General features: G+C 34.9%; 1 protein-coding gene across 2 annotated transcripts in view; it reads right to left on the reverse strand.

Moving 5' to 3' along the window:
* Positions 1–24,400, reverse strand: part of ADAMTS20 (ADAM metallopeptidase with thrombospondin type 1 motif 20) — a 188,237-nt gene that overhangs the window by 109,751 nt on the left and 54,086 nt on the right. The window contains exons 5-9 of one of the 2 annotated variants that reach the window (XM_059080523.2): positions 18,996–19,079; positions 18,347–18,471; positions 16,797–16,837; positions 3,639–3,744; positions 1,645–1,791 (exon numbers count right to left, since the gene is read on the reverse strand). In XM_059080523.2, coding sequence (XP_058936506.1) covers positions 1,645–1,791; positions 3,639–3,744; positions 16,797–16,837; positions 18,347–18,471; positions 18,996–19,079 — 503 coding nt within the window. Of the gene's footprint in view, positions 1–1,644; positions 1,792–3,335; positions 3,469–3,638; positions 3,745–16,796; positions 16,838–18,346; positions 18,472–18,995; positions 19,080–24,400 lie in introns of those variants that run through there. The other variant, XM_067009100.1, reaches the window with a different exon arrangement.

A 24,400-nucleotide genomic window follows, 5' to 3' on the forward strand; every position in this document is an offset into this window, starting at 1 on the left:
CCCACAACTGCCTTAAAGGTAAACATTTTTTAAAAAGAATAACAAATAAACAAAAATTCAACACAATATCATGTTTGAAACATACATTCCTATTTTGATCACACTACACTTTTGGTCTGCTTTCCTATCCAATAGCAATGCCCTATATCTAATGTCCAAATTGTCAAAATGTAAAAAGTAAAGTTTTCAGATCATCTGAGAAAGTATATTGATAGTTCTAAGTGACAACAAAACAAAGGAATTTCCAAAAGTGTTATGTGGTCTCCATCTCAAAGAGATTTTTTAGGAAAAGAATGTAAAGCAGAGTCAATAATGTCAGCTTCGGGAGTTTGCATTTGGGTCTCATCACTTCCCAGAATGCATGGTGTGAACAAGTTATTTAGTCTCCCTGAGCCTAAGTCTGTAAAATGAGAGTGGTAGTGTCTACCTTGCAAACTGCTATTGAAGTATATGATATAACATCTTTAAGGAGTTAGAAAAGTGGTAGATAGTGGTGAAAATGTGTATTTGCTATTCCTAGTTTGTCACAAAATGGGTAGTCTGCAGAAAACTTTGTGAAAATGTGCAGCCATTCTAATTGGGTTTAAAGCAGCAATTTATTCAATTGAAATAATTAGAAGAAATATCTTGGGGGGGATTTTTTACGGCTAGAGGGTATATTAAATTTTGTCCCAAAAATGAACATGTAATTTTTTAAATACCCATTGGCTAGAATCATATTACCCCCTTCCAAAAATAAGCACACCCACTGGTATTTTTAATCAATACCTCAGTCAGCAATTGAACAAAGCTATATGCAATCATGTATAGATCAGCAACTGTGTATTGTGCTTTCAAATCAAGTTCCCATATAAGGATAAATAGTCACTGCTGATTATAATTAAGGGATATATTTATACACATATATTCCAAAACATGGTTTCATTTATTCCTGTAGTTCTTGTAAAGATAGGTAACTAAAACTGCACAAATTGGTGATTAGAATATGTAGTAGAAAAAAATCAAACAGTATTGTGTTTATAAGAGCTTGGCCTTGCCTTTTGAACAAGTTTCAGTAAGTAGGATAGAAACACCATTTGGATAAGAAGTTGGGAAGCAAAGAAACCTAGTAGGAATTGAAGAGGCAAGGCAAGAACAATCTGGATCTGCCTCCTGTCTTGAGCTGGGAAGAGCCTCCAAAGAACCGGTAAACCTAGAGATTCCATATCCCTTCAGAGAACTATTTGTAATATTCATAGTTTGACTTTAGCTATTCTCTGCCCTTCAAGGGCACCTCAAACTTGAGCTAAACTCCTCTTAAACTATTACCTAGTAGCTTCTGAAAAAATTCAAACACACACAAGGAAGCTTTGATTCCCATTAAGTCTCCCCCTAAAAGAAGTTTTTCCCATAACAGAGAGCCCAAATAAAAAAGAAAATGATAGCTCGATCTGAACTGCCTCCCTGTACACCAAAAATATTAGTTAAGAATGAAATAATAAAATTCTTTTCTTGTTTTTAAACATCCATTTGTACAGTGAAAGTAAGCTTAAACAATAAAAAACTCAACAGAGATTGAACCACTCTAAAAGAACATACAAGTTTCAAATTTCATAATCTAATAAATGTTCAATTATTTAACTAAAGTAACATAAAATCACTTACTCTAGGAATTCAGTGATATATTTCTGACTACATTTTGACCAGGTCCAAGGACTTGTGTGGTAATTTAAAGTCGGAGCCATTACATGATACTGATGCTTAATTCCAGTTTCCTTACATTTAAAACTATCATCGTGTGGAACATTAAATCTAAAAATAAAAATAAACACTTAAAAAAGAATACTAAAATATGTATACAACATTAGAAACAGATCTCTTATATTTAAAGTATAATCTAAAATGCAGATAAATCTGATTACATCAGGATTTGTACTCTTGAACTCTCCATAAAGTATTGTAATGCTAGGGTTACCTTCATGTTTAGAAGAACATGATGTCTAAGAAACAGTAGATTATAACTTTGGTAAGTAGCACAGTCTGTTGACTTAGTATTCGAATTTAAACAATCAAAATATTTGGATTCTGGCTCACTTAATCACAATATGGACTTAGCATTAACATAAAAATAACTGTAGTTTCCAACACACATACCCTAGGAGATGTGTGTGAAAAGATTAGGTGAAGGCTCTACTACACTAAATTCCAGACTATTGACTATCGTTACAGTATCAAAAAAAAAAAAAAACCCACAAAAAACACTTCTTTAATTTCATATCACTCTATATTTCCCATCTATTTCATATGAAACAGCCTAAGTGCTCTTTCTGGTTTATAACCAATAAGTGATGATTTGATTGAAATGGAATAATAAAAATATTCCTAAAGGGCAACCAAATCTTCACAACAAAAGCAATGATATTAAATGATTAACTGGTCAGCAACAAATCCTACACATTCTTTTGAGGACCCCAGTAAAAACTCATATTTAGAAGAAACTACTTGATTCAGATCCTTGCCTGTCGAAATTTGTACTTAAATCAGTATTTTAATTAAACTACTTACCTATATTCTAAAGACATCTAAAGAGTTCCTCAGGAAGAAAATAAATGTCTAAGATGGTACCCCCTGCAAGAACACTCCTCTTCTCCTAGTTAGCACCAGTAGTAACCAGAAATCAGTGCTTTCCAGATGTTGCAATGCATGATGTACCTCAGGCAGGTTCCTGATCTGCCCCCACTTCAACAAACAATATAAAAATCTGAGTGTGCATCTTGTGGATGGTCATGAGATATAACCATGCTAAAGGGAACTGAAGAGGCACTAGTTTAATAAAAATGATCTCCACTTGAAATTATTCCAGCTGAATACTCTAATGATATTAAGCCATGACCAGGAAAATAAAATGTAGTCAAGAGAGGCAACTCTAGCCTCAATTCCTTATTAGCAGATAACCAAGAAATCAAAGGAGTACTGGGGGTACATTTGGGATCATTTTTCAGGGGATGAGTTTCAGAGGAGTTTCTGATTTTCTCTGGGAGCTCCAAGGGTATCATGGGAAATCATGGCCTCCACATTCTTAGAGCATAAAACCCCAGTAGAATTTTTAATAATGTAGGAACAGATAGGAGAATCTCAAATTAAAAAAAAAAAAACAGAAAAACCAAAAACTATGGAACTGGGAGGAAATTTTTTAAAAAATCTTTTAGTAATTAAGAAATTCCCACAGGCCACATCTTCTGCTGGGGCTCTGAGCTATAAAAGCAAGAAATGAATTGGTACTACAAATATTTGGGGGAGTTCCCCAGAACCAGGGGCCCCTGCAGGCCCTCCCATAAGATGGTAGAGCACAGTACCTGGTCATGTATAGGATAACAAGGGATAGAGGCCAGAAGTGCTTGTCATGTAATCCAATACAGTAAATGAAATAAAAGAATTCCCAAGCTCTAGTTCTTTGCTTAGTCTGTTGATCTGTGCAGCCTGTCTGACCTAACATAGATCACAAAAGAGCCACAGTTAGAATTTCAGGGGTGAAAATTACACTACTAATACTTTATAAAGATATAAAGGTGTTAATTACTCAATTGAAGATGGAATTTTAGACATTTGTGCAATGGTATTATAGAAGGCACGTTACTGAGGTGACAGAAGGTACTTACACATGCCCAAGCTCGTGTGCTATGGTAAAGGCAGCACTGAGTCCATTTTCTTCACTAATAGAGCAGCTCCGTAAAGGATCACACAGGGTACCTAATTCTGCTAAACCTGAAAAATTTCACGTTTGTATTTCAACAAAATGGGAAATACCAGAATCATAAAGAAAGCACTAAAGCATTTATCATTGGTGTTACTACTTAGAAATGAATGTAGTTGACTGTTAATATTGATTGCATGAACGTTTTCTAAGGTGAAGAAAAAAGAACAGAATGATTTGTCTGTAGTTGAAATCTTTAAAGCAAATTCTTGGATTCTTTTACTGAAGAAAATAATCCAAAATATGGGATAGGCAAACAATTTTTTAAAAAACAGAAAAACGAAAAGAACATTTATTACAGGAAGAATGAAGTTTTACGCCACGTTAGTGTGCGTAATAGGAAAGATAATAAATGTTTAAATTGGTAATAGCACTAATAAAGAAAATAGCACAGAACAATATAAATTATAAATTTTCTTTTATTTTTTAAAGTTTTGAAGCACCATACAATTATTCAATTACCATATGATAATTAAATGAGTAAAAATATGTTAAATGCTTAGAATAGTGCCTGAATTTAATATGTGTTAAATAAAACATGATAATGATATAATGACTGGAAGCACTTGATTTTGTAACCACTTCAGCAATGGGAAATGTATCACATGTCAAGATCTAGTCACTCATTTAAATAACAACGTGCAAATCTGCAACTCAAATTGCTGCTGAAAGAAGAAGACAGCATGAACTGGTTGGACACAAAAGACAGCAATAGGTACAATTGATACAGTCTTTTAGTCTAGAAAAAGAAATTCAAAATAAATGTTAATTATAATAATCCTACTCCATCATCAACCAAGTTAGCATTTCATTTTACTTTTCAACATAATACAATGGTTTTTGCTATTGCTAGCCTTCAATATTTGCCTGCAAATTTATCTGCTCTCCTACAATGATTCCTTTCATTAAAAAAAGATTATCATATATAAAATAACCAGTTTCTTACTGTAAAGTTTTGCATTTAGGAATTTCTTAATATAAAATAAATACTTATATTAGCTACTGTGTTTTAGCTCCCTCTTCCTATGTATTCTTTTAGTCATAAATGTTTAGTCATAAATGTCAAAATAAATTAAACACATTTCTTTCATGAATATGCTGGTGTTCCCTTGCCTTCATTAGTATTTTCAATTTTCCTAGTGGCTCAATTCCAGTGTATACATTTTCAGGACTGTGTATTTGGAACGCAATATTGACTCCACCTAAACTTTATTTTACATGCTTAAAGATAGATATATTCTAAACTGAACATTTTAGTCACGTGACATATCTGTAAAAATATGCATTGCATATGATTAGAGATCATGATGAAATATCTCCATAGGCATGACCAACAAAAATCAAAGTGAATGTATAGCCTTATGGTACCACACAGCTGGCTGAGGGTTTGTGCCTAGATTCACTCATGTTGATTAAGGGTTCTCTAAAACTGGGCAGAGATAGAATAAAGTAGCACAGGCCCAAATCTGACACAGATTCCCCATGTTTGGAAGTGCAAGAAGCTACACAGTCACCAATCCATCATGTTAAAGAATAAAAACCATTTTTTAACATACTTTATAAAACATGCTCAGAGACTAAGGTAACAGTACTTACAAAAGGATATATAAGCAGGAAACCTAGTAATTATTACCAACATCTTGTATTTGTCATTAAGAACTATACTTAGGGTGTGTTCAATTGAGGAGTTAAGAATAAAGGAGCAGCAGCTACTCAGGGGAGGATTTTTTGGGGCAATGGGAGTAGTATAAGAGAGCAAATCCAATTCCAAGAAACTATTGAATCCTCTCCTATGTCATGTTCTGCAAGTTCCCAAATAGAGGCACTTTTTGGACTCAGAACCCATTGCCTAAAATCCTGGCTGAGTCCCTGGGTGGAGATAGACCCTGTAAAACATCCGTGTGCCTGACAGGGACTTGGTGCTCCAGCCTGGGGTAAGGGCTGAACCTCTGATGTGGGAGAGCCATGTTCAGGACATTGGACCATCAGAGACCTCCTGGTCCCATGTAATATCAATCAGTGAGAGCTCTCCCAGAGATCTCTGTCTCAACGCTAAGACCCAGCTCTACCCAACACCAGGAAGCTCCAGTGATTGAAGCCGCATGCCAATCAACTAGCAAGACAGGAACACAACCCCACCCATTAGCAAAGAGGCTGCCTAAAATCATACTAAATTCACAGACACCACAAAACACACCACCAGATGTGGGCCTGTCCACCAGAAAGAAAACATCCAGCCCCATCCACCAGAACACAGGCACCAACCAGTCCTCTCCACCAAGCCAACAAAGGCCACTGAACCAACCTCACCCATTGGGGGCAGATACCCAAAACAACAGGAACTACGAACCTGTAGCCTGTGAAAAGGAGACCCCAAACACAGTAAGTTAAACAAAATGAGAAGACAGAGAAATATGTAGCAGATGAAGGAGCAAGGTAAACACCCACTAGACCGAACAAATGAAGAGGAAATAAGCAGTCTACCTGAAAAAGAATTCAGAGTAATGATAGTAAAGATGATCCAAAATCTTGGAAATAGAATGGTTAAATACAAAAACATTTAACAAGGACCTAGAAGAACTAAACAACAAACAAACAATGATGAACAACACAATAAATGAAATTTAAAATTCTCTAGAAGGACGCAATAGCAGAATAACTGAGGCAGAAGAACGGATAAGTGACCTGGAAGATAAAATAGTGGAAATAACTACCACAGAGCAGAGTAAAGAAAAAAGAATGAAAAGAATTGAGGACAGTCTCAGAGACCTCTGGGACAATATTAAATGCACCAACATTCGAATTATAGGGGTCCCAGAAGAAGAAGAGAAAAAGAAAAGGACTGAGAATATATTTGAAGAGATTAGAGTTGAAAACTTCCCTAACAGGGGAAAGGAAATAGTCAATCAAGTCCTGGAAGCACAGAGAGTCCCAACAGGATAAATCCAAGGAGAAGCATGCCAAGACACATATTAATCAAACTATCAAAAATTAAATACAAAGAAAAAATATTAAAAGCAGTAAGGGAAAAGCAACTAATAACATACAAGGGAATCCTCATAAGGTTAAGAGCTGATCTTTCAGCAGAAACTCTGCAAACCAGAAGGGAGTGGCAGGACATATTTAAAGTGATGAAAGGGAAAAACCTACAACCAAGATTACTCTACCCAGCAAGGATCTTATTCAGATTCGATGGAGAAATTAAAAACTTTAGAGACAAGCAAGTGAAGAGAATTCAGCACCACCAAACCAGCTTTACAACAAATGCTAAAGTAACTTCTTTAAGCAAGATACACAAGAAAAGGAAAACACCTACAAAAACAAAGCAAAAACAATTAAGAAAATGGTAATAGGAACATACATATTAATAATTACCTTAAATGTAAATGGATTAAATACTCCAACCAAAGACACAGACTGTCTGAATGGATACAAAAACAAGACCCGTATATATGCTGACTACAAGAGACCCACTTCAGACCTAGGGACACATATAGACTGAAAGTGAGGGGATAGAAAAATATATTCTATGCAAATTGAAATCAAAAGAAGCTGGAGTCACAATTCTCATACCAGACAAAGTAGATTTAAAAGTAAAGACTATAATAAGAGACGAAGAAGGACACTACACAGTGATAAAGGGATCAATCCAAGAGAAGATATAACAACTGTAAATATTTATCCACCCAACAAAGGAGCATCTCAATACATAAGGCAAATGCTAACAGCCATAAAAGAGGTAATTGACAGTAACACAATAATAGTAGGGAATTTAACACCCCACTTTCACCAAAGGACAGATCATCCAAAAGGAAGATAAATAAGGAAACACAGGTTTAAATGACACATTAAACAAGATGGGCTTAATTGATATTATAGGACATTCCATCCAAAAACAACAGAATGCACTTTCTACTCAAGTGCTCATGGAACATTCTCCAGGATAGATCATATCTTGGGTCTAAGCAAGCCTTGATAAATTTAAGAAACCTGAAATCATACCAACGACCTTTTCCAACCACAATGCTATGAGACTAAGCATCAATTACAGGAAAAAAAAAACTGTAAAAACTACAAACTCATGGAGGCTAAATGATATGCTACTAAATAACCAACAGATCACTGAAGAAATCAAAGAGGAAATCAAAAAATACCTATAAACAAATGACAATGAAAACACGATGACCCAAAACCTATAGGATGCAGCAAAAGCAGTTCTAAGAGGGAAGTTTATAGGAATACAATCCTACTTCAAGAAACAAGAAAAATCTCAAATAAACAACCTAACCTTACACCTAAAGCAATTAGAGAAAGAACAAAAAACCCCCCAAAGTTAGCACAAGGAAAGAAATAATAAAGATGAGATGAGAAATAAATGAAATAGAAACAAAGAAAACAATAGCAAAGACCAATAAAACTAAAAGCTGGTTCTCTGAGAAGATAAACAAACTTGATAAACCATTACCAGACTCATCAAGATAAAAAGGGAGAAGACTCAAATCAACAGAATTAGAAATGAAAAAGAAGTAGCAGCTGACACTGCACAAATACAAAGGATCATGAGAGATTACCACAACCAACTATATGCCAATAAAATGGACAATCTGGAAGAAATGGACAAATTCTTAGAAAGGCACAACCTTCTGAGACTGAACCAGGAAGAAATAGAAAATATAACGAAGCCAATCACAAGCACTGAAATTGAAACTGTGATTAAAAATCTTCCAACAAACAAAAGCCCAGGATCAGACGGCTTCACAGGCGAATTCTATCAAACATTTAGAGAAGAGATAACACCTATCATTCTCAAACTCTTCCAAACTATAGCAGAGGGAGGAACACTCCCAAACTCATTCTACAAGGCTAACATCATCCTGATATCAAAACCAGAGAAAGATGTCACAAAAAAAGAAAACTACAGGCCAATATCACTGATGAACATAGACACAAAAATTCTCAACAAAATACTAGCAAACAGAATCCAACAGCCCATTAAAAGGATCATACACCATGATCAAGTGGGGTTCATCCCAGGAATGCAGGATTCTTCAATATATGCAAATCAATCAATGTGATACACCATATTAACAAATTGAAGGATAAAAACCATATGAGAAAATAACACACCACTGTAAAGCAATTACATTCCAATAAAGATGTTTAAAAAACATATGATAATCTCAACAGATGCAGAAAAAGCTTTTGACAAAATTCAACATCCATTTATGATAAAAACGCTCCAGAAAGTAGGCATAGAGGGACCCACCTCAACATAATAAAGGCCATATATGACAAACCCACAGCCAACATTGTTCTCAATGGTGAAAAACTGAAACCATTTCCTCTAAAATCAGTAACAAGACAAAGGTGCCCACTCTCACCACTATTATTCAACATAGTTTTGGAAGTTTTAGCCACGGCAATCAGAGAAGAAAAAGAAATAAAAGGAATACAAAGTGGAAAAGAAGAAGTAAAACTGTCACTGTTTGCAGATGACATGATACTATGCATAGAGAATCCTAAAGATGCCAGCAGAAGACTCCTAGAGCTAATCAATGAATTTGGTAAAGTTGCAGGATACAAAAGTAATGCACAGAAATCTCTTGCATTCCTATACACTAATGATGAAAAATCTGAAGGAGAAATTAAGGGAACACTCCCATTTACCACTGCAACAAAAAAATAAAATACCTAGAAATAAACCTACCTTAGGAGACAAAAGACCAGTATGCAGAAAACTATAAGACACTGATGAAAGAAATTAAACATGATACAAACAGATGGAAAGATATACCACGTTCTTGGATTGGAAGAATCAATATTGTGAAAATGATTATACTACCGAAAGCAATCTACAGATTCAATGCAATCCCTATCAAACTACTAAGGACATTTTTCACAGGGCTAGAATAAAAAATTTCACAATTTGTACGGAAACACAAAAGACCCCGAATAGCCAAAGCAACATTGAGACCGAAAAACGGAGCAGGAGGAATCTGGCTCCCTGACTTCAAACTATACTACAAAGTGACAGTAATCAAGACAGTATGGTACCAGCACAAAAACAGAAATATAGATCAACGGAACAGGACAGAAAGCCCAGAGATAAACCCACACACATATGGTCACCTTATCTTTGATAAAGGAGGCAAGAATATATAGTGGAGAAAAGACAGCCTCTTCAAAAAGTAGTGCTGGGAAAACTGGACAGCTACATGTAAAAGAATGAAATTAGAACACTCCCTAACGCCATATACAAAAATAAACTCAAAATGGATTAAAGACCTAAAGGTAAGGCCAGACACTATCAAACACTTAGAGAAAACATAGGCAGAACACTCTATGACACAAATCATAGCAAGATCCTTTTTGACCCACCTCCTAGAGAAATGGAAATAAAAACAAAAATAAACAAATGGGACCTAATGAAACTTAAAAGTTTTGCACAGCAAAGGAAACCATAAAGAAGACCAAAAGACAAATCTCAGAATGGGAGAAAATATTTGGAAATGAAGCAACTGACAAAGGATTAATCTCCAAAATATACAAGCAGCTCATGCAGCTCAAAATCAAAAAAGCAAACAGCCCAATCCAAAATGGGTAGAAGACCTAAATATACATTTCTCCAGAGAAGATATACAGATTGCCAACAGACACATGAAAAGATGTTCAACATCACTAATCATTAGAGAAATGCAAATCAATACTACAATGAGATATCACCTCACATCAGTCAGAATGGCCATTATCAAAAAATCTACAAACAAATTCTGGAGAGGGTATAGAGAAAAGGCAACCCTCTTGTACTGTTAGTGGGAATGTAAATTGATACGGCCACTATGGAGAACATTATGGAGGTTCCTTAAAAGACTAAAAATAGAATGACCATATGACCCACCAATCCCACTACTGGGCATATACCCTGAGAAAACCATAATTCAAAAAGAGACATGTACCCCAATGTTCACTGCAGCAGTATATACAATAAGCCAGGACATGGAAGCAACCTAAGTGCCCATTGACAGATGAATGGATAAAGAAGATGTGGCACATATATACAATGGAATATTATTCAGCCATAAAAAGAAATGAAATTGAGTTATTTGTAGTGAGGTGGATGGACCTAGAGTCTGTCATACAGAGTGAAGTAAGTCAGAAAGAGAAAAACAAATACCATATGCTAATACATATATATGGAATCTAAAAAAAAAGAATGGTTCTGATGTACCTAGAGGCAGGACAGGAATAAAGATGCAGACAAACGTAGAGAATGGACTTGAGGACACAGGGAGGGGGAAGGGTAAGCTAGGATGAAGTAAGAGAGTAGCATTGACATATATACACTACTAAATGTTAAATAGATACCTAGTGGGAAGTAGCTGCATTGCACAGGGAGATCAGCTCGATTTTTTGTGACCACCTGGTGGGGTGGGATAGGGAGGGTGGGAGGGAGATGCGAGAGGGAGGGTAATGGGGATATACGTATACATATAGCTGATTCCCTTTGTTATACAGCAGAAAGTAATACAACATTGTAAAGAAATTATATTACCATAAAGATGTTAAAAGAAAACTATTCTTAGCTTGTTATTTTTTTCCACATATTTTAGATGGGAAAATAAAATACTAAATCTTGTATTAATATACGCTATGTAGCCTTGGGCAAATTATTTATCCTAATTTATAAAATTGAAATTATAGGTCTTACTTCATAGGTTTGTTGTGAAGATTAAATAAGTCCAATCATGTTAACCTTAATATAGTGTATGATACATAGTAGGCACTCAAATATATCAGCTATCATTATCATCACCATTACTCTTGATTTAAAGGATAATAGGAATACTTTTATTTTCACAGTCTATGTCTCTAGATATCACTATGATTTATGTGCACAGGAGTGGCTGAAAACTGCAAAAAAAGAATGGGGACCAGGAGACCACCCACTTCTACATGAATAGCCCAGAATGTCTAGCATTAAATCATTAAAAAATAGTAAGGTATGGCTAACATACTCATACTTACCTTTTAGTATAAAGATGTGACAACAAGGCATAGATAATGTAAGAAATATAACATATTCAATGGATTCTTCTTAGATGATTGACTCATAAAATCTGTCTACAAAGTCAGAGAATAGTTTGCAAGGAGAAGAGAATGGGGTCTGTTGTAAAACTTAGAGTAGCAGGTGCCTGTTTCCACATTTGTGGAAGATTAGAGTTTCTAGACAGTCCTCCTACCACAAAGAAACTAGACCAGTATTAAAAAGTGCTTTTTTAATGAATATTGACCTCACAGTGTACAAGAACTATCAAATCCCCACACCTCCAAAACCTAACATATATTCTCTCCCTGCCCATCTCATACCTATGCACGCATGCATAAATACATATAAACATTTATACCATGGGCTAAATTCTAATTGGTAAGCAATGAATAGTAGGGTTAGGAATTACTCTGAGGGAAAATACTGATAAAAGCAATATGATCCAGAGCTTGCTATAGGAAGTTTCAAGGTAGAGGATCTGATTCTGAATCCTCTGCCTTAAGTCAGGGACCTTGGTTAGTAACACCCTTTGGATTACAGCAAAAACAGCTGAAAATCCTCTCTAGAGGAAAGCACACACTTTTTAAGTGGTCCACCACTAACCTTATGGATTAATATTAAGTAAATATGAGCTTATGATCAGAGATCACCAAACATACAAACCAACAAGTCAGCATAAGAGAAAGTTAGCAGAAACCACATATTTGGCTATCAAATGTTTAGGATATGGGAATTGTCAAAGATGGTATATAAAATTACTCCAAATGAAATGTGTCAGTAAACATGAAAGGCAATTACAAATATAAGCAAATATAAAAAGAATAAACAAAATGAACACACAGATTTTGAGTAAGAACTAATTAGGATAGTTTAAATTGAAAAACATATGTTGAACTGGAAAATTCAGAGGACAGGTGAAATGCCAGATTAGATGCAGCCAAAGAGAAAAATAATAAAATGCATGTTAGAGCTGCTTGAATAAAGCATGAAGATAAAAAGAAATAAAAGCATGGAAAACAATTATAATAATTGTACATGGACTAACTTTGGTAGTTAAACAGAGATTACTATGGATGTTATTTTTAAAATCCAATTATATGTTGTTTCCAATAAAAACACTTGAAGTAACAGAACATTGGAAAATTGAAGGAAAAGATATCCAGCAAATACTAAACAAGAAAAAGTTGGGCTAGGTATAGTATTGCCAGACACAGTACTTTAAACATAAAGCTATACTGACTTTATTTTCTTTAAAAAGCATTATTAGAGATTTAAAAAAAAGTCACTACACAATTGTAAAAGGTTCAATTCAAACTTATATATGCCTAATAAGTTAGCCTGAAAAGAGATGAAACAAAAAATTTGAATACTGTAATTGTAAAAATTATAATGTAAAATTGAAAATGGAGAGAGTGTCAGAGATATATTCATGTTTCAAGTAAGTGACCTAGTAAGCCAAAAATTAGTAAATATATAGTTGATTTGAACAACATAATTGGCAAGTTTGATTTAACAGGTATATAGAAACCTGTATACCATAGTTAAAGCATATACATTCTGTTTAAACATACATGAAACATTTTTTATAACTGACCACAGAATAGACCATAGAGGTAATACCAAAAGATTTCAAAAAATGGGTATTGTATAGATCATGTTCTCCAACTACAGTGAAATTAAATTAGAATTTAATAAACAAAAAACAGTAAGTCTCAATATATTCATAAAATTTTAAATGCATTTCTAACTTAATAACTCAAAAAAGAAATCATGATGAATTTATACATACTTAGAATTTAGAATTTTAAATGACATGAAAAATACCCATCAAAATTTGTGGGACACAATAAAATGATACCTTGAAGTAAATTGTCTTAAACAATAAAATTAGAAAAGAAAAAATCCTGGATGTTATTGAGCTAACAGTCAGTTTACATTATACATAGAATAGCATGAGTAAATTAGAAGGAAAAGGAGAGAGAGAGAGCAGAAATTAATGAAATAAAAATGAGATTGAAAGCAAAGAGTTGATCCTTTAAAAAGACAAATGCAATAGACAATATTCCAGTGAAATTGGGCCATTATAAAGAAGTGTAAACAGATAATATCAGAAATAAAACAAGGCAAAAGTATAGCTATTGACAGAACTTAAAAGAAAATGCTATGAGAATAATTTAAGCTAATTAATTTTACTACTACTAAAAGAAATGGTGAGATATCTAGAAAAACACACTTTTTAAAATACCTTCAAAAATATTTTTTTAAAGTCTGATTACCATTGGAAAAATTAAATAGTTAAATATCTTTCCACAAAGGAAAGATGAAACCCAGATGGTATTCTAGGTGGGATCTCCCACGCTTTCAAGATATAGATCATTCCAACATTATATAAAATCTTCCAGAGAATGGGAAAAGAAATAATATACTTCCAACAAATTCTGTATGGTGAATAAAACCTTGGTATCAAAATTAGACAAATATAATCAAAGGAAGATGATTTCACTCCTGAAAATATATGCATGGAATGGAATCTAGCAGTGTGTTTTAAAAGAAAAAGGAAAAACCTTGATCAAGTTTGGTTTAGTGCTACAAAACTCATAAAAGGAATTCACTTGATTAAATTAATCATAAAATCATTTCAATATCTGCAAAATTTTTTCAATAAAAATACATACATTTTTTAAGTCTCAGAAAACTATGATGATAAGTTTATCTGCCAAGAACCTATGTAAAATATTATTCCTAATAGTGAAACTGCACAAGAATTCCTTTTAAAATCCAGGAAAAAAAGGCTACCATCATCATTTCTATTCAACATTCAACAAGGTTTTTGTCTTGCTTTAAGACAAAAGAAAGAAAAAGAGAAAAATGAAAGAAAGTTATAAGGATTGAAGAAGAGGAAGAATAATAGCCATAATTCACAAGTGATATAAATATCCAGGGGTAAATTATAAGGATTAATTAGAGTAATGAATCAGGTGGCTAGATTTAAAATCAGTCCAAAAAATCTAATGTATTTCTATCAATCAACATCATAGACCATACACTAATAAAAGAGGTAAATGAAAGTTGTGCATGACCAGCTTTGAAAGAAAATATTATATACTACTGAAAGAAATTTTAAAAAGACCTTCATAAATAGACAGATAATTGTTTTATAATGACTTGACATGCTGGTCTAAAATTTTTATGGAAGAGCAAAGGTCCAAGAATAGCCAAAATACTCTTGAAGAAAATTAGATGGAGTTATATCTCCTATGAATTATGATGATATATTATATAGCTATAAAATTTGAACTAATATGAAATTGGCACATGAACTAAATAAAAAGTATTGATTCGGCTTCCCTGGTGGCGCAGTGGTTGAGAGTCTGCCTGCCAGTGCAGGGGACATGGGTTCGTGCCCCGGTCCGGGAAGATCCCACATGCCACGGAGCGGCTGGACCCATGAGCCATGGCCGCTGAGCCTGTGCGTCCGGAGCCTGTGCTCCGCAACGGGAGAGGCCACAACAGTGAGAGCCCGCATAACGCAAAAGAAAAAAAAAAAAAAGAAGTATTGATTAATGAAACAGCGGGATGATTTGCACGTGCCAGTGCAAACAGAATCTTTATATACGGCATTGCGGATTCTAATGAAAGGAGGTGAACTAGTCAATGTGTGATCTGAGGAAACTGGACATCCATAGAGAAAAGGAACTTTAAAAACTAGATCCCTATTTGATACCACATCAAAAAATTATGCCAAATGGTTTAGAGATTTAAATGTGAAAAGACAAATTTTTAAATATTTACAAGAAAACAGGATAATACACTCAGACTTTTGAGCTACAGAAGGCTATAATTTCTTTAATAAGATACAAAATTGCTAAACCTAAAATTATAAATTCAGCTACAGCATACATTTTCACACACAAAAAACAATTAACACTAAGGAACAAATTATTAACAGATATTTACAATACATATAAACCAAAAAGAGTTTGGTATAAAGAAGTTATAAAGAACACTAAAAGGCAGTAAGAAAATGAAAAATACCACAGCAGAAAAATAGGCAATGTTTTTTTCATTTATTTCATTCCTCTCCAAAAAGGAAATATAAATGGCCAGTAAATATATAAAAAGATGTGCAAACTCATTAGTGACCAAGGAACTCAAAATTATTGCTATAATGAAATATATTAAATTTAGATTGGCAAAAATGAGAAATTTGAAGATCCTGGTATTAATAGTGATATAATCAAAATGAATGCTTATACACTATTGATTAAAGGTATAAATTGGTACCACTTTAGAAAATAATTTGGTATATCTTATAAAGTTAAACATGAGCACATTTAATGGTATGCAATTCTAACCGTAGGAATATGCCTTAGCCCTTATAATAAAGTTCATAACAGAAAACAACTGGAATCAGCCCAAATATTCACGGACAGGATATAGATATGTGAACTGTGGATGAAATATTGTACAGCAGTAAAAATGCATGAACTAAAGCTCAAAAATAAGCATAATCAAGCAATTTCTTTTAGGAATATATACATATATAATAACACTATTTTTCAAAAGATGAAAGGAACTGCCACATACAAAATTTATGCAGTTGGTTACCTCTTGGGGAAGTGCAAGGGAGAGAATAAGGACTTAGCACGGGTCATAGAACAGTACCGATAAATTTCTAATTCTTAAATCTGGTGGTGGATTCATGACTACTCTTTTTTTTTTTGCTTTAAATTTGCATATGTTTTTATGACTATTTTGTATGGATCAAATATTACACAATAAAACACTTTAAAATGTCAAGCTCTGAATAGCACTTGATATTTAGAAATTAATTGGTACATAAATATTAGCTCTTATTATTCTTTAAAACTTAGAGCAGAATCAAATAATAGTGACACTAACCATTAATAGTCAAAATGATTAATGTGCAAATTAAAAGGAAGATAATCGAAACATCATTTTAAATAATTCAGTAAACAATTATATAAGCTATATTTTATTTACCAAATAACTTACCTAATGTGTCACATTTCTCTCTAGCTCCACAAATGTCTTCCCTTAAAACAAAAGATTTTGAAGCATTTTCAGAAAATATTTTTGCAACTTGCCAAAACAAAGATAAAGAAGCTTTAACTATGACATGACTATTACCCTAAACCTAGAGTAATGCACCAGCTATATAAAAGAGATTGCTGTGAACAGCTGAAGCTTAACCAAGTTCAATGAAAAGCTTTCTAAGTGTATTTTTCTCCTCTCTGCCTTTATTTATGCAGTAGTATATGTAGTATACTCTTGATGTTTCAGTGCCTTTATGAACTTCAGCTATTATTCTCAGCTGCAAAATAATGATGTTCTCAGATGTTACCAAGTTGCTTAAACTTTTTCCTTCTTAAATTACTTAGTCCCTAAACATTCATTATGACAGTTCGCTAGTCTCCTTCCTCATGGTCTCCTCTTACAGCCCTTTTCCTCCCTCCCATCATTAATCTGTTATCTTCAGTCTTTGCTGCTTGGCCTCTACCTATAACCCAGGGCAGAACCATGGATTGGTAATAGAATACCCTGTATAAATTTGAGTCAATTCTGTTTTCATTTAGAAAAGAAATAAAGCACATGGACAATATGTCAGCTGCTTTACATGGACTAAAGGTTTTCATTTCAGGGTTCTAGAAAGCCAAAATTTCTCTGAGTCTGACCTTCAAGCAAAAGATTTTTCCCCCTTGGCCAAGCAACCAACCAAAACAAACAAAAAACTCAGGATCTAAATATTCTGGTAGCATGACTGTTGCTGAAACAAAGATGTGAATTAACAATGTATAGTGGTACATGTAAAATGGATACTCATTTTATAATAGCAGCAGCTGCATATAAATAAATATGTTTGAGAAAAACCCTAGCAAAAGCAGCCCAGTAATTAAGTCATGCATTGAGCATCAAAACAAGGAGCAGGGCTTCCCTGGTGGTGCAGTGGTTAAGAGTCTGCCTGCCGATGCAGGGGACACGGGTTCGTGCCCCGGTCCGGGAAGATCCCAAGTGCCGCGGAGCGGCTGGGCCCGTGAGCCATGGCCGCTGAGCCTGCGCATCCAGAGCCTGTGCTCCTCAACGGGAGAGGCCACAACAATGTATCGCAAAAAACAACAACAAGGAGCAGATAGATATTTTTAAGTATAGGAAGTCCAAAATAAATTCAAATGCTTTCTTTTCCAAGCGATTTAAAGGTCAAGTTAGGGAAGAAACAAAGCGTGTTCTCAGTTCCATACCTATATTAATTTCCAAGTAATTTTCCTAATTCTTACTCTGTCACTAATATAATAAGGAAGTTATCTTGTTTATGTCAAACCATTACTTAGCAACCTAACGTTGCTAATTTCCTAGGGAATCAGGCCAGTGTTCTGGTCTGAAAAAAGAAGAATGCTTTCATTCAATGGTATCCTTTGTAATACAAGTTCTCATAGAACGTTTCTATGTATTATCGATGAAGAATTAACGTAAGAAGAAGTACTGGTGATCACGCAGGAGATAAAGGGTAAACAATTTCTTTTCAAGGGTTATTTCTAGAACTGTACCTAGTGATAAGAACAGCAGTATCATGATGGGATGGGTGGGCATCATCAAGAACATTCTGAGTTTGCTGCCATAAACAGAAGTTGCGTAACGTGGTAGCTGCATTAAAACTGATGACTGGTCCTTCCTACACACAAAAAATCAGCAATTCAACATTACGTCAAAACATTCATGGCCTTTTTCCTTCCAAGCCTGTCAATGTTTATGCAATTCATTAAATAGCATTTTCACAGGCAAATGAAGAAGTGGTATCATCTCTCCCTCATATCTAAAACATATTTCAGCAATACTTAATAAAACACTGTGATCAAAACAGAATCAAATTAGACCTTCCAATATTGGGGATTGAAAAACTAACTTCTGAAAATTACTATGTTTTAAATCTTTCAACAGTAGGATTATAAAAGTGAATACCTGAATGTGAAACCTTAAATTTTTAAATTGTTTATTAATTTTTGTTACTTCCTCTGTTGTCATTCCATTTTGTTTCCATCATGACAGAAAAAGTTAACCCCACTCCTTTTCAGATCGAGTTTTGTAATATACATTTTTTAAATATCTCATTTCTAATAAGAGTTTCATGATCTCTCTCTATATTCCCGCTAAGAGCCTACTACAGCTAGGATTACTACTTTTAGAACTGTTTCTTACCTGTTCATCATGAATTATAACTAATTTTACAATTACTATGTTTATAAGATTTCCAATGCTTGAGTCCTTGTAGATCGCTGCAACCTGCAAGGAAAAAAGTGTAAGATTAGATGCCTAAAATGAATACCTTTTCTCACAAGTAAATTGAAACCAGTCTGAGCCAGAGCATCAATTCTCCAATTTAGCTGCACACTGGAATCTCCTAGGGAGCTTTTCACAAATCCCTAAGCTCAAGCCACATCCCTTATCAATTAAATTGGAATCCTAAGGGTTGAGACCCAGGCATCAGCATCTTTTAAAATTCCCTGGCTTTTTAATGATTCCAGTGTGAAGCCAAGTTTGAGAAACAGTATCCTAAATCTTGCTACTGAGATTCACTCATTGATCAGCAGCATCCATATCACCTACAGCTGATAAGAAACAAGGAATCTCAGGCCCCAGCCTGGACAGGTGAGTCAGAATCTATATTTTAACAAGACCCTCAAGTGATCTGAACACACGTTAGAGCTTGGAAAATACTGTTCTAGATGATTCAGCAAAACATTCACTAGATTCTGTGTCACAATCCACAATTTATGTGTCCATAATACACCATAAAAAGAAATATATAAGGTTTACCTGTTCTTTTCTGGCAGTTTTACCTAATCTTTCTGCCATGATTGCATACTTTCAACTCTGAATATGCTTATGGTTTTTAATTGTTTGGCACACTAGAATCCATGGAGACAAATTCATCAGAATCACACAAATAGCCATAGGAGAGGTCATGCTTCACAATCGGATCTTTCATTCTCCAAAACTGGAGAATGCAATTCTAGGAGGCACTCTGCATGGGCTTATAGTGAAGGTGCCATCCAATTCACTAGTTCATATCCTCATCTTGTAGCCACCATAGAGGCTTCCAGACAGCAGGGGTGTATTCCATGGCCAACACCTCTGCCTTGTACTCCTTATATCCTTTAGATATAACCTTCTGGACCTGGGCCACCTGTGCCATGAAAATTGCTTCTGAAATGTGGATCACCATCTCCTGAACCACTGCCCAAACCAAGACAGCAGAATTGGAGGTGCTACTTCTCTTGTTTATTTAATAATGTTCAGCAACTATTGCTTCCTTCGCTGGCCATAGACCCAGAGATAGGGAAGAGGACATGGTCCCTGACCTTGTGGAGCTTAACAGTTTCCTAGAAGTACCAGTAGTGGAGCACTCACCCTATCAGCCAAAGCTGCTTCAACACAATGAATAATATGACTGCTACTGTTGCTTCTAATGCCACATGGAGAAGCACCAGAACCAGAGCCAAAAGCATCACTGACCCTATAGTGTCAGCGTGAACTTAAATACACATTCCAGCACCTTTCCTATTGTTTTAGCTGTGCAGCCACAAATACAGGTTTGCTATCTTTATCTGCAGTGATGCCTTTGGTTCTAGCATTTTTTGGCAAGAGTGTTGGTCACCACAGTGGAGTTGAGAGTAAGTACAGTTAAGACAGGGACAGGCAGATGACTGGCTGTTTCAAGCTGGTCTGCCAGCTCTGCAGTATTGCTCATTTTAAAATCGGAGCTGTGGAAATCTATGGCTGAATTGATTAACATATATTTTAAAAGTTGCACGGAAAATGAATATATATTGTAGAAAACAAATTATACCCGTATTTGTGACTTCAGAGTTGTCCTCTGATCATGTGAAGTTAACAGTAGATGCTTTAACCAAGTCAAATTACAAGGTAAACAAAGTACCTCAAAGGTATGCACAAAGGCTCTTTTCCTCTAAAAATGAAAACCAGTTGTGAAGACTTGTCACAGGCCATCATGCATTACCAGTAGCTCAGAGAAGAGAGCTTAGGCGCTATAAAGTATATACATGGCTAATTACTCTACTCATTGCCTGAAATATGTTGACTACAAATGACAATCTGGATATTGAAATATTAGCTATAAAATATATAACCACAAAAATGTTTTCAGTTTCAGAAGGAAACAGACGTGGCACCTTTACTGAAAAGTGACCAACCTACCAGCTGGAATTTGGGAACCTCCTCCCAGTGTTCTGACAGTACGTTTTAAAATATATTACTATAACAAAATTTCTTTAAAATGTAACATTAGGGAAAAGATAATTCAAATTATTATGTAAGATGGGCAGTGTTATGAAGGAGAGTCCTCCAAATTAAACAGACCCAGGTTCAAATTCTAACTGCCACTTGTTGATAACACCTACTTACCAAGCTGCTATAAAGATTAAATGAGATGGTGTACAAAAAGCATTTAGATCAGGGCCTGGGTCATAGTGATCTATGATAGCTATTATTACTACTTTCAGAAGAAAAGGCATATGTTATACATAATGCTAATTCTAGTTCATTTGTTTCAAATTTCAATAGTTATCATAGAATGGCAAACTGAAAGCAAAGGATCCAAGAGCACAGTTTCATCCTTTCTTTCAATATTTATTGAATTATCTGTTGACTGTCAAATATTGTATTGCTTGCCTAACACACAAATGAATAAAGCATCATCTCTACCCTTCAAAAATTCAGTCTTGCAGGGGTAAAAGGTATAAAAACAGATGGTTCAGTTTAAATAATATTCATTTACACCCAAAAAAACCCCTCAGGTTGGTATTTTGCTTTTACACTAAAATGGCATGTGTCTTCAAGAAGGTCATCTTGCTCATTTAATTGTACGCACCTCCTATTGTTTTATGTATTGATCTTTATAATCTATGTGCTCACACTCTATACATACATACCTTTTACCACATTTGGATATTTAGAGGTGCTTTTATTGAATAACTATTCAATTAAGCTGAATTGTGAATCAGGCAGATGAATGACCAGAAGGCCCACTTGTTACTTCAGAGGTTTTCCCAATTAGCATGCACAACATGCTTCTCTTATCCCTAAAACTACCACCCCATATTAGGTCACCATAATGGTAGGGTATCCATGTTTGCTACTTCCTCATAAATACATAACTAGAAATAGTATTCATTGAATGTTTACTATGTGTGTGATGTGATCTAAGTTTAAATGTATTAATTGATCTAGTAATTCTCACAACAAATCCTATGAGCTAGAAACTATTGTATCCATTTTACGGATGAGAAAACTAAGGTACAGAGAAGTTAAGTAACGCACTCAAGGTTAGGTGGCTGGTAAGCAATGGAACAATTTCCATCTAAGGCAGTCTAGCTTCAGCTCTGACTACTTTACCTGATCTTATGGAACTTCAGTATTCTACCCTAGGTATTTCCTAATTAGCTCTTGGTACAAAAGTTATTTCAGAACCCTGATGTGGTTCATGCCCTAGCCCCTGACACTGTCCTGCTATAGTCACTTGAGCATGGCCTCAGAAGTCCTACACAGTCAGGAGACCTGGGTTTTAGTTCTAGCTCTTACCAGTTACAAGCCAGTTGTCTAACTCTAGAAATGGATGTATCTACTTTTTCTCTCAATACCACAACTGCATTGAGGTACTGGGCACCCTTGGTCACAGCGCCCTGGTGTGCTGGATTAGTATTTACCCGATGCTGTTGGGGAAGGGGTGTGAGAACATTGGTTTTAAAGAACAAAATCATTCCACGGTTTGAGAAAAGTTGAGTAAAAAAATTAAACAGATGCCTTCATGGAGTCTTGAATAGGCTAACATATACGCATAAATATTAAATCTACAAGAGAGGTGTTACGTGCAGCATCTCACACAACTACTTGGCCAAGTCCTCTTTTCCCTTTCATGGAACATGCCAAAGGACGAGTATCCCATCCCAGACTACACTGTAGGAACTGCTAGATTAGATTTCTAAGGTACCTTTTCTGTTTTATAAAACCATGAAATATTGTTAAATATTACCATAATCACTTTAGAGTGCTATATATTAGAAATTTTATTGATCCAGTTAAAATATATTCAATCTTTTATTCTTTTTTAAATCTTTTTTAAAATTTTTATTTTATTTACTTTTTTATACAGCAGGTCCTTATTAGTTATCCATTTTATACATATTAGTGTATACATGTCAATCCCAACCTCCCAATTCATTCCACCACCACCCCCGCCACCACTTTTGCCCCTTGATGTCCATACGTTTGTTCTCTACATCTGTGTCGCTATTTCTGTCCTGCAAACCAGTTCATCTGTACCATTTTTCTAAGTTCCACATATATGTGTTAATATACGATATTTGTTTTTCTCTTTCTGACTTACTTTACTGTGTATGACAGACTCTAGGTCCATCCACCTCACTACAAATAACTCAATTTCATTTCTTTTTATGGCTGAATAATATTCCATTGTATATATGTACCACATCTTCTTTATCCATTCATCTGTTGATGGACACTTAGGTTCCTTCCATGACCTGACTATTGTCAATAGTGCTGCAATGAACATTGGGGTGCATGTGCCTTTTTGAATTATGGTTTTTTCTGGGTATATGCCCAGTAGTGGGATTGCTGGGTCATATGGTAATTGTATTTTTAGTTTTTTAAGGAACCTCCATACTGTTCTCCATAGTGGCTGTATCAATTTACATTCCCACCAACAGTGCAAGAGGGTTCCCTTTTCTCCACACCCTCTCCAGCATTTGTTGTTTGTACATTTTCTGATGATGCCCATTCTAACTGCTGTGAGGTGATACCTCCCTGTAGTTTTGATTTGCATTTCTCTAATAATTAGTGATGTTGAGCAGTTTTTCATGTGCTTCTTGGCCATCTGTATGTCTTCTTTGGAGAAATGTCTATTTAAGCCTTCTGCCCATTTTTTGATTGGGTTGTTTGTTTTTTTAATATTGAACTGCATGAGCTGTTTATATGTTTTGTCTGTTGATTCATCCACAAATATTTTCTCCCATTGTGAGGGTTGTCTTTTCATCTTGTTTATGGTTTCCTTTGCTGTGTAAAAGCTTTTAAGTATCATTAGATCCCATTTGTTTATTTTTGCTTTTATTTCCATTACTCTAGCTGGTGGATCAAAAAAAGACCTTGCTGTGATTTATGTCAAATAGTGTTCTTCCTATGTTTTCCTCTAAGAGTTTTATAGTGTCCGGTCTTACATTTAGGTCTCTAATCCACTTTGAGTTTATTTTTGTGTATGGTGTTAGGGAGTGTTCTAATTTCATTCTTTTACATGTAGCTGTCCAGTTTTCCCAGCACCACTTACTGAAGAGACTGTCATTGCTCCATGCTTCCCTGCTTTGTCATAGATTAGTTGACCACAGGTGCATGGCTTTATCTCTGGCCTTTCTAACCTGTTCCATTGATCTGTATTTTTATTTTTGTGCCAGTATCATATTATCTTGATTACTGTAGCTTTGTAGTATAGTCTGAAGTCAGGTAGTCTGATTCCTCTAGCTCCGTTTTTTTCCCTCAAGAATGCTTTGGCTATTCAGGGTCTTTTGTGTTTC

Source organism: Kogia breviceps, chromosome 12 (genome assembly GCF_026419965.1).
Source record: "Kogia breviceps isolate mKogBre1 chromosome 12, mKogBre1 haplotype 1, whole genome shotgun sequence".
NCBI classification, from domain to species: Eukaryota; Metazoa; Chordata; class Mammalia; order Artiodactyla; family Physeteridae; genus Kogia; species Kogia breviceps.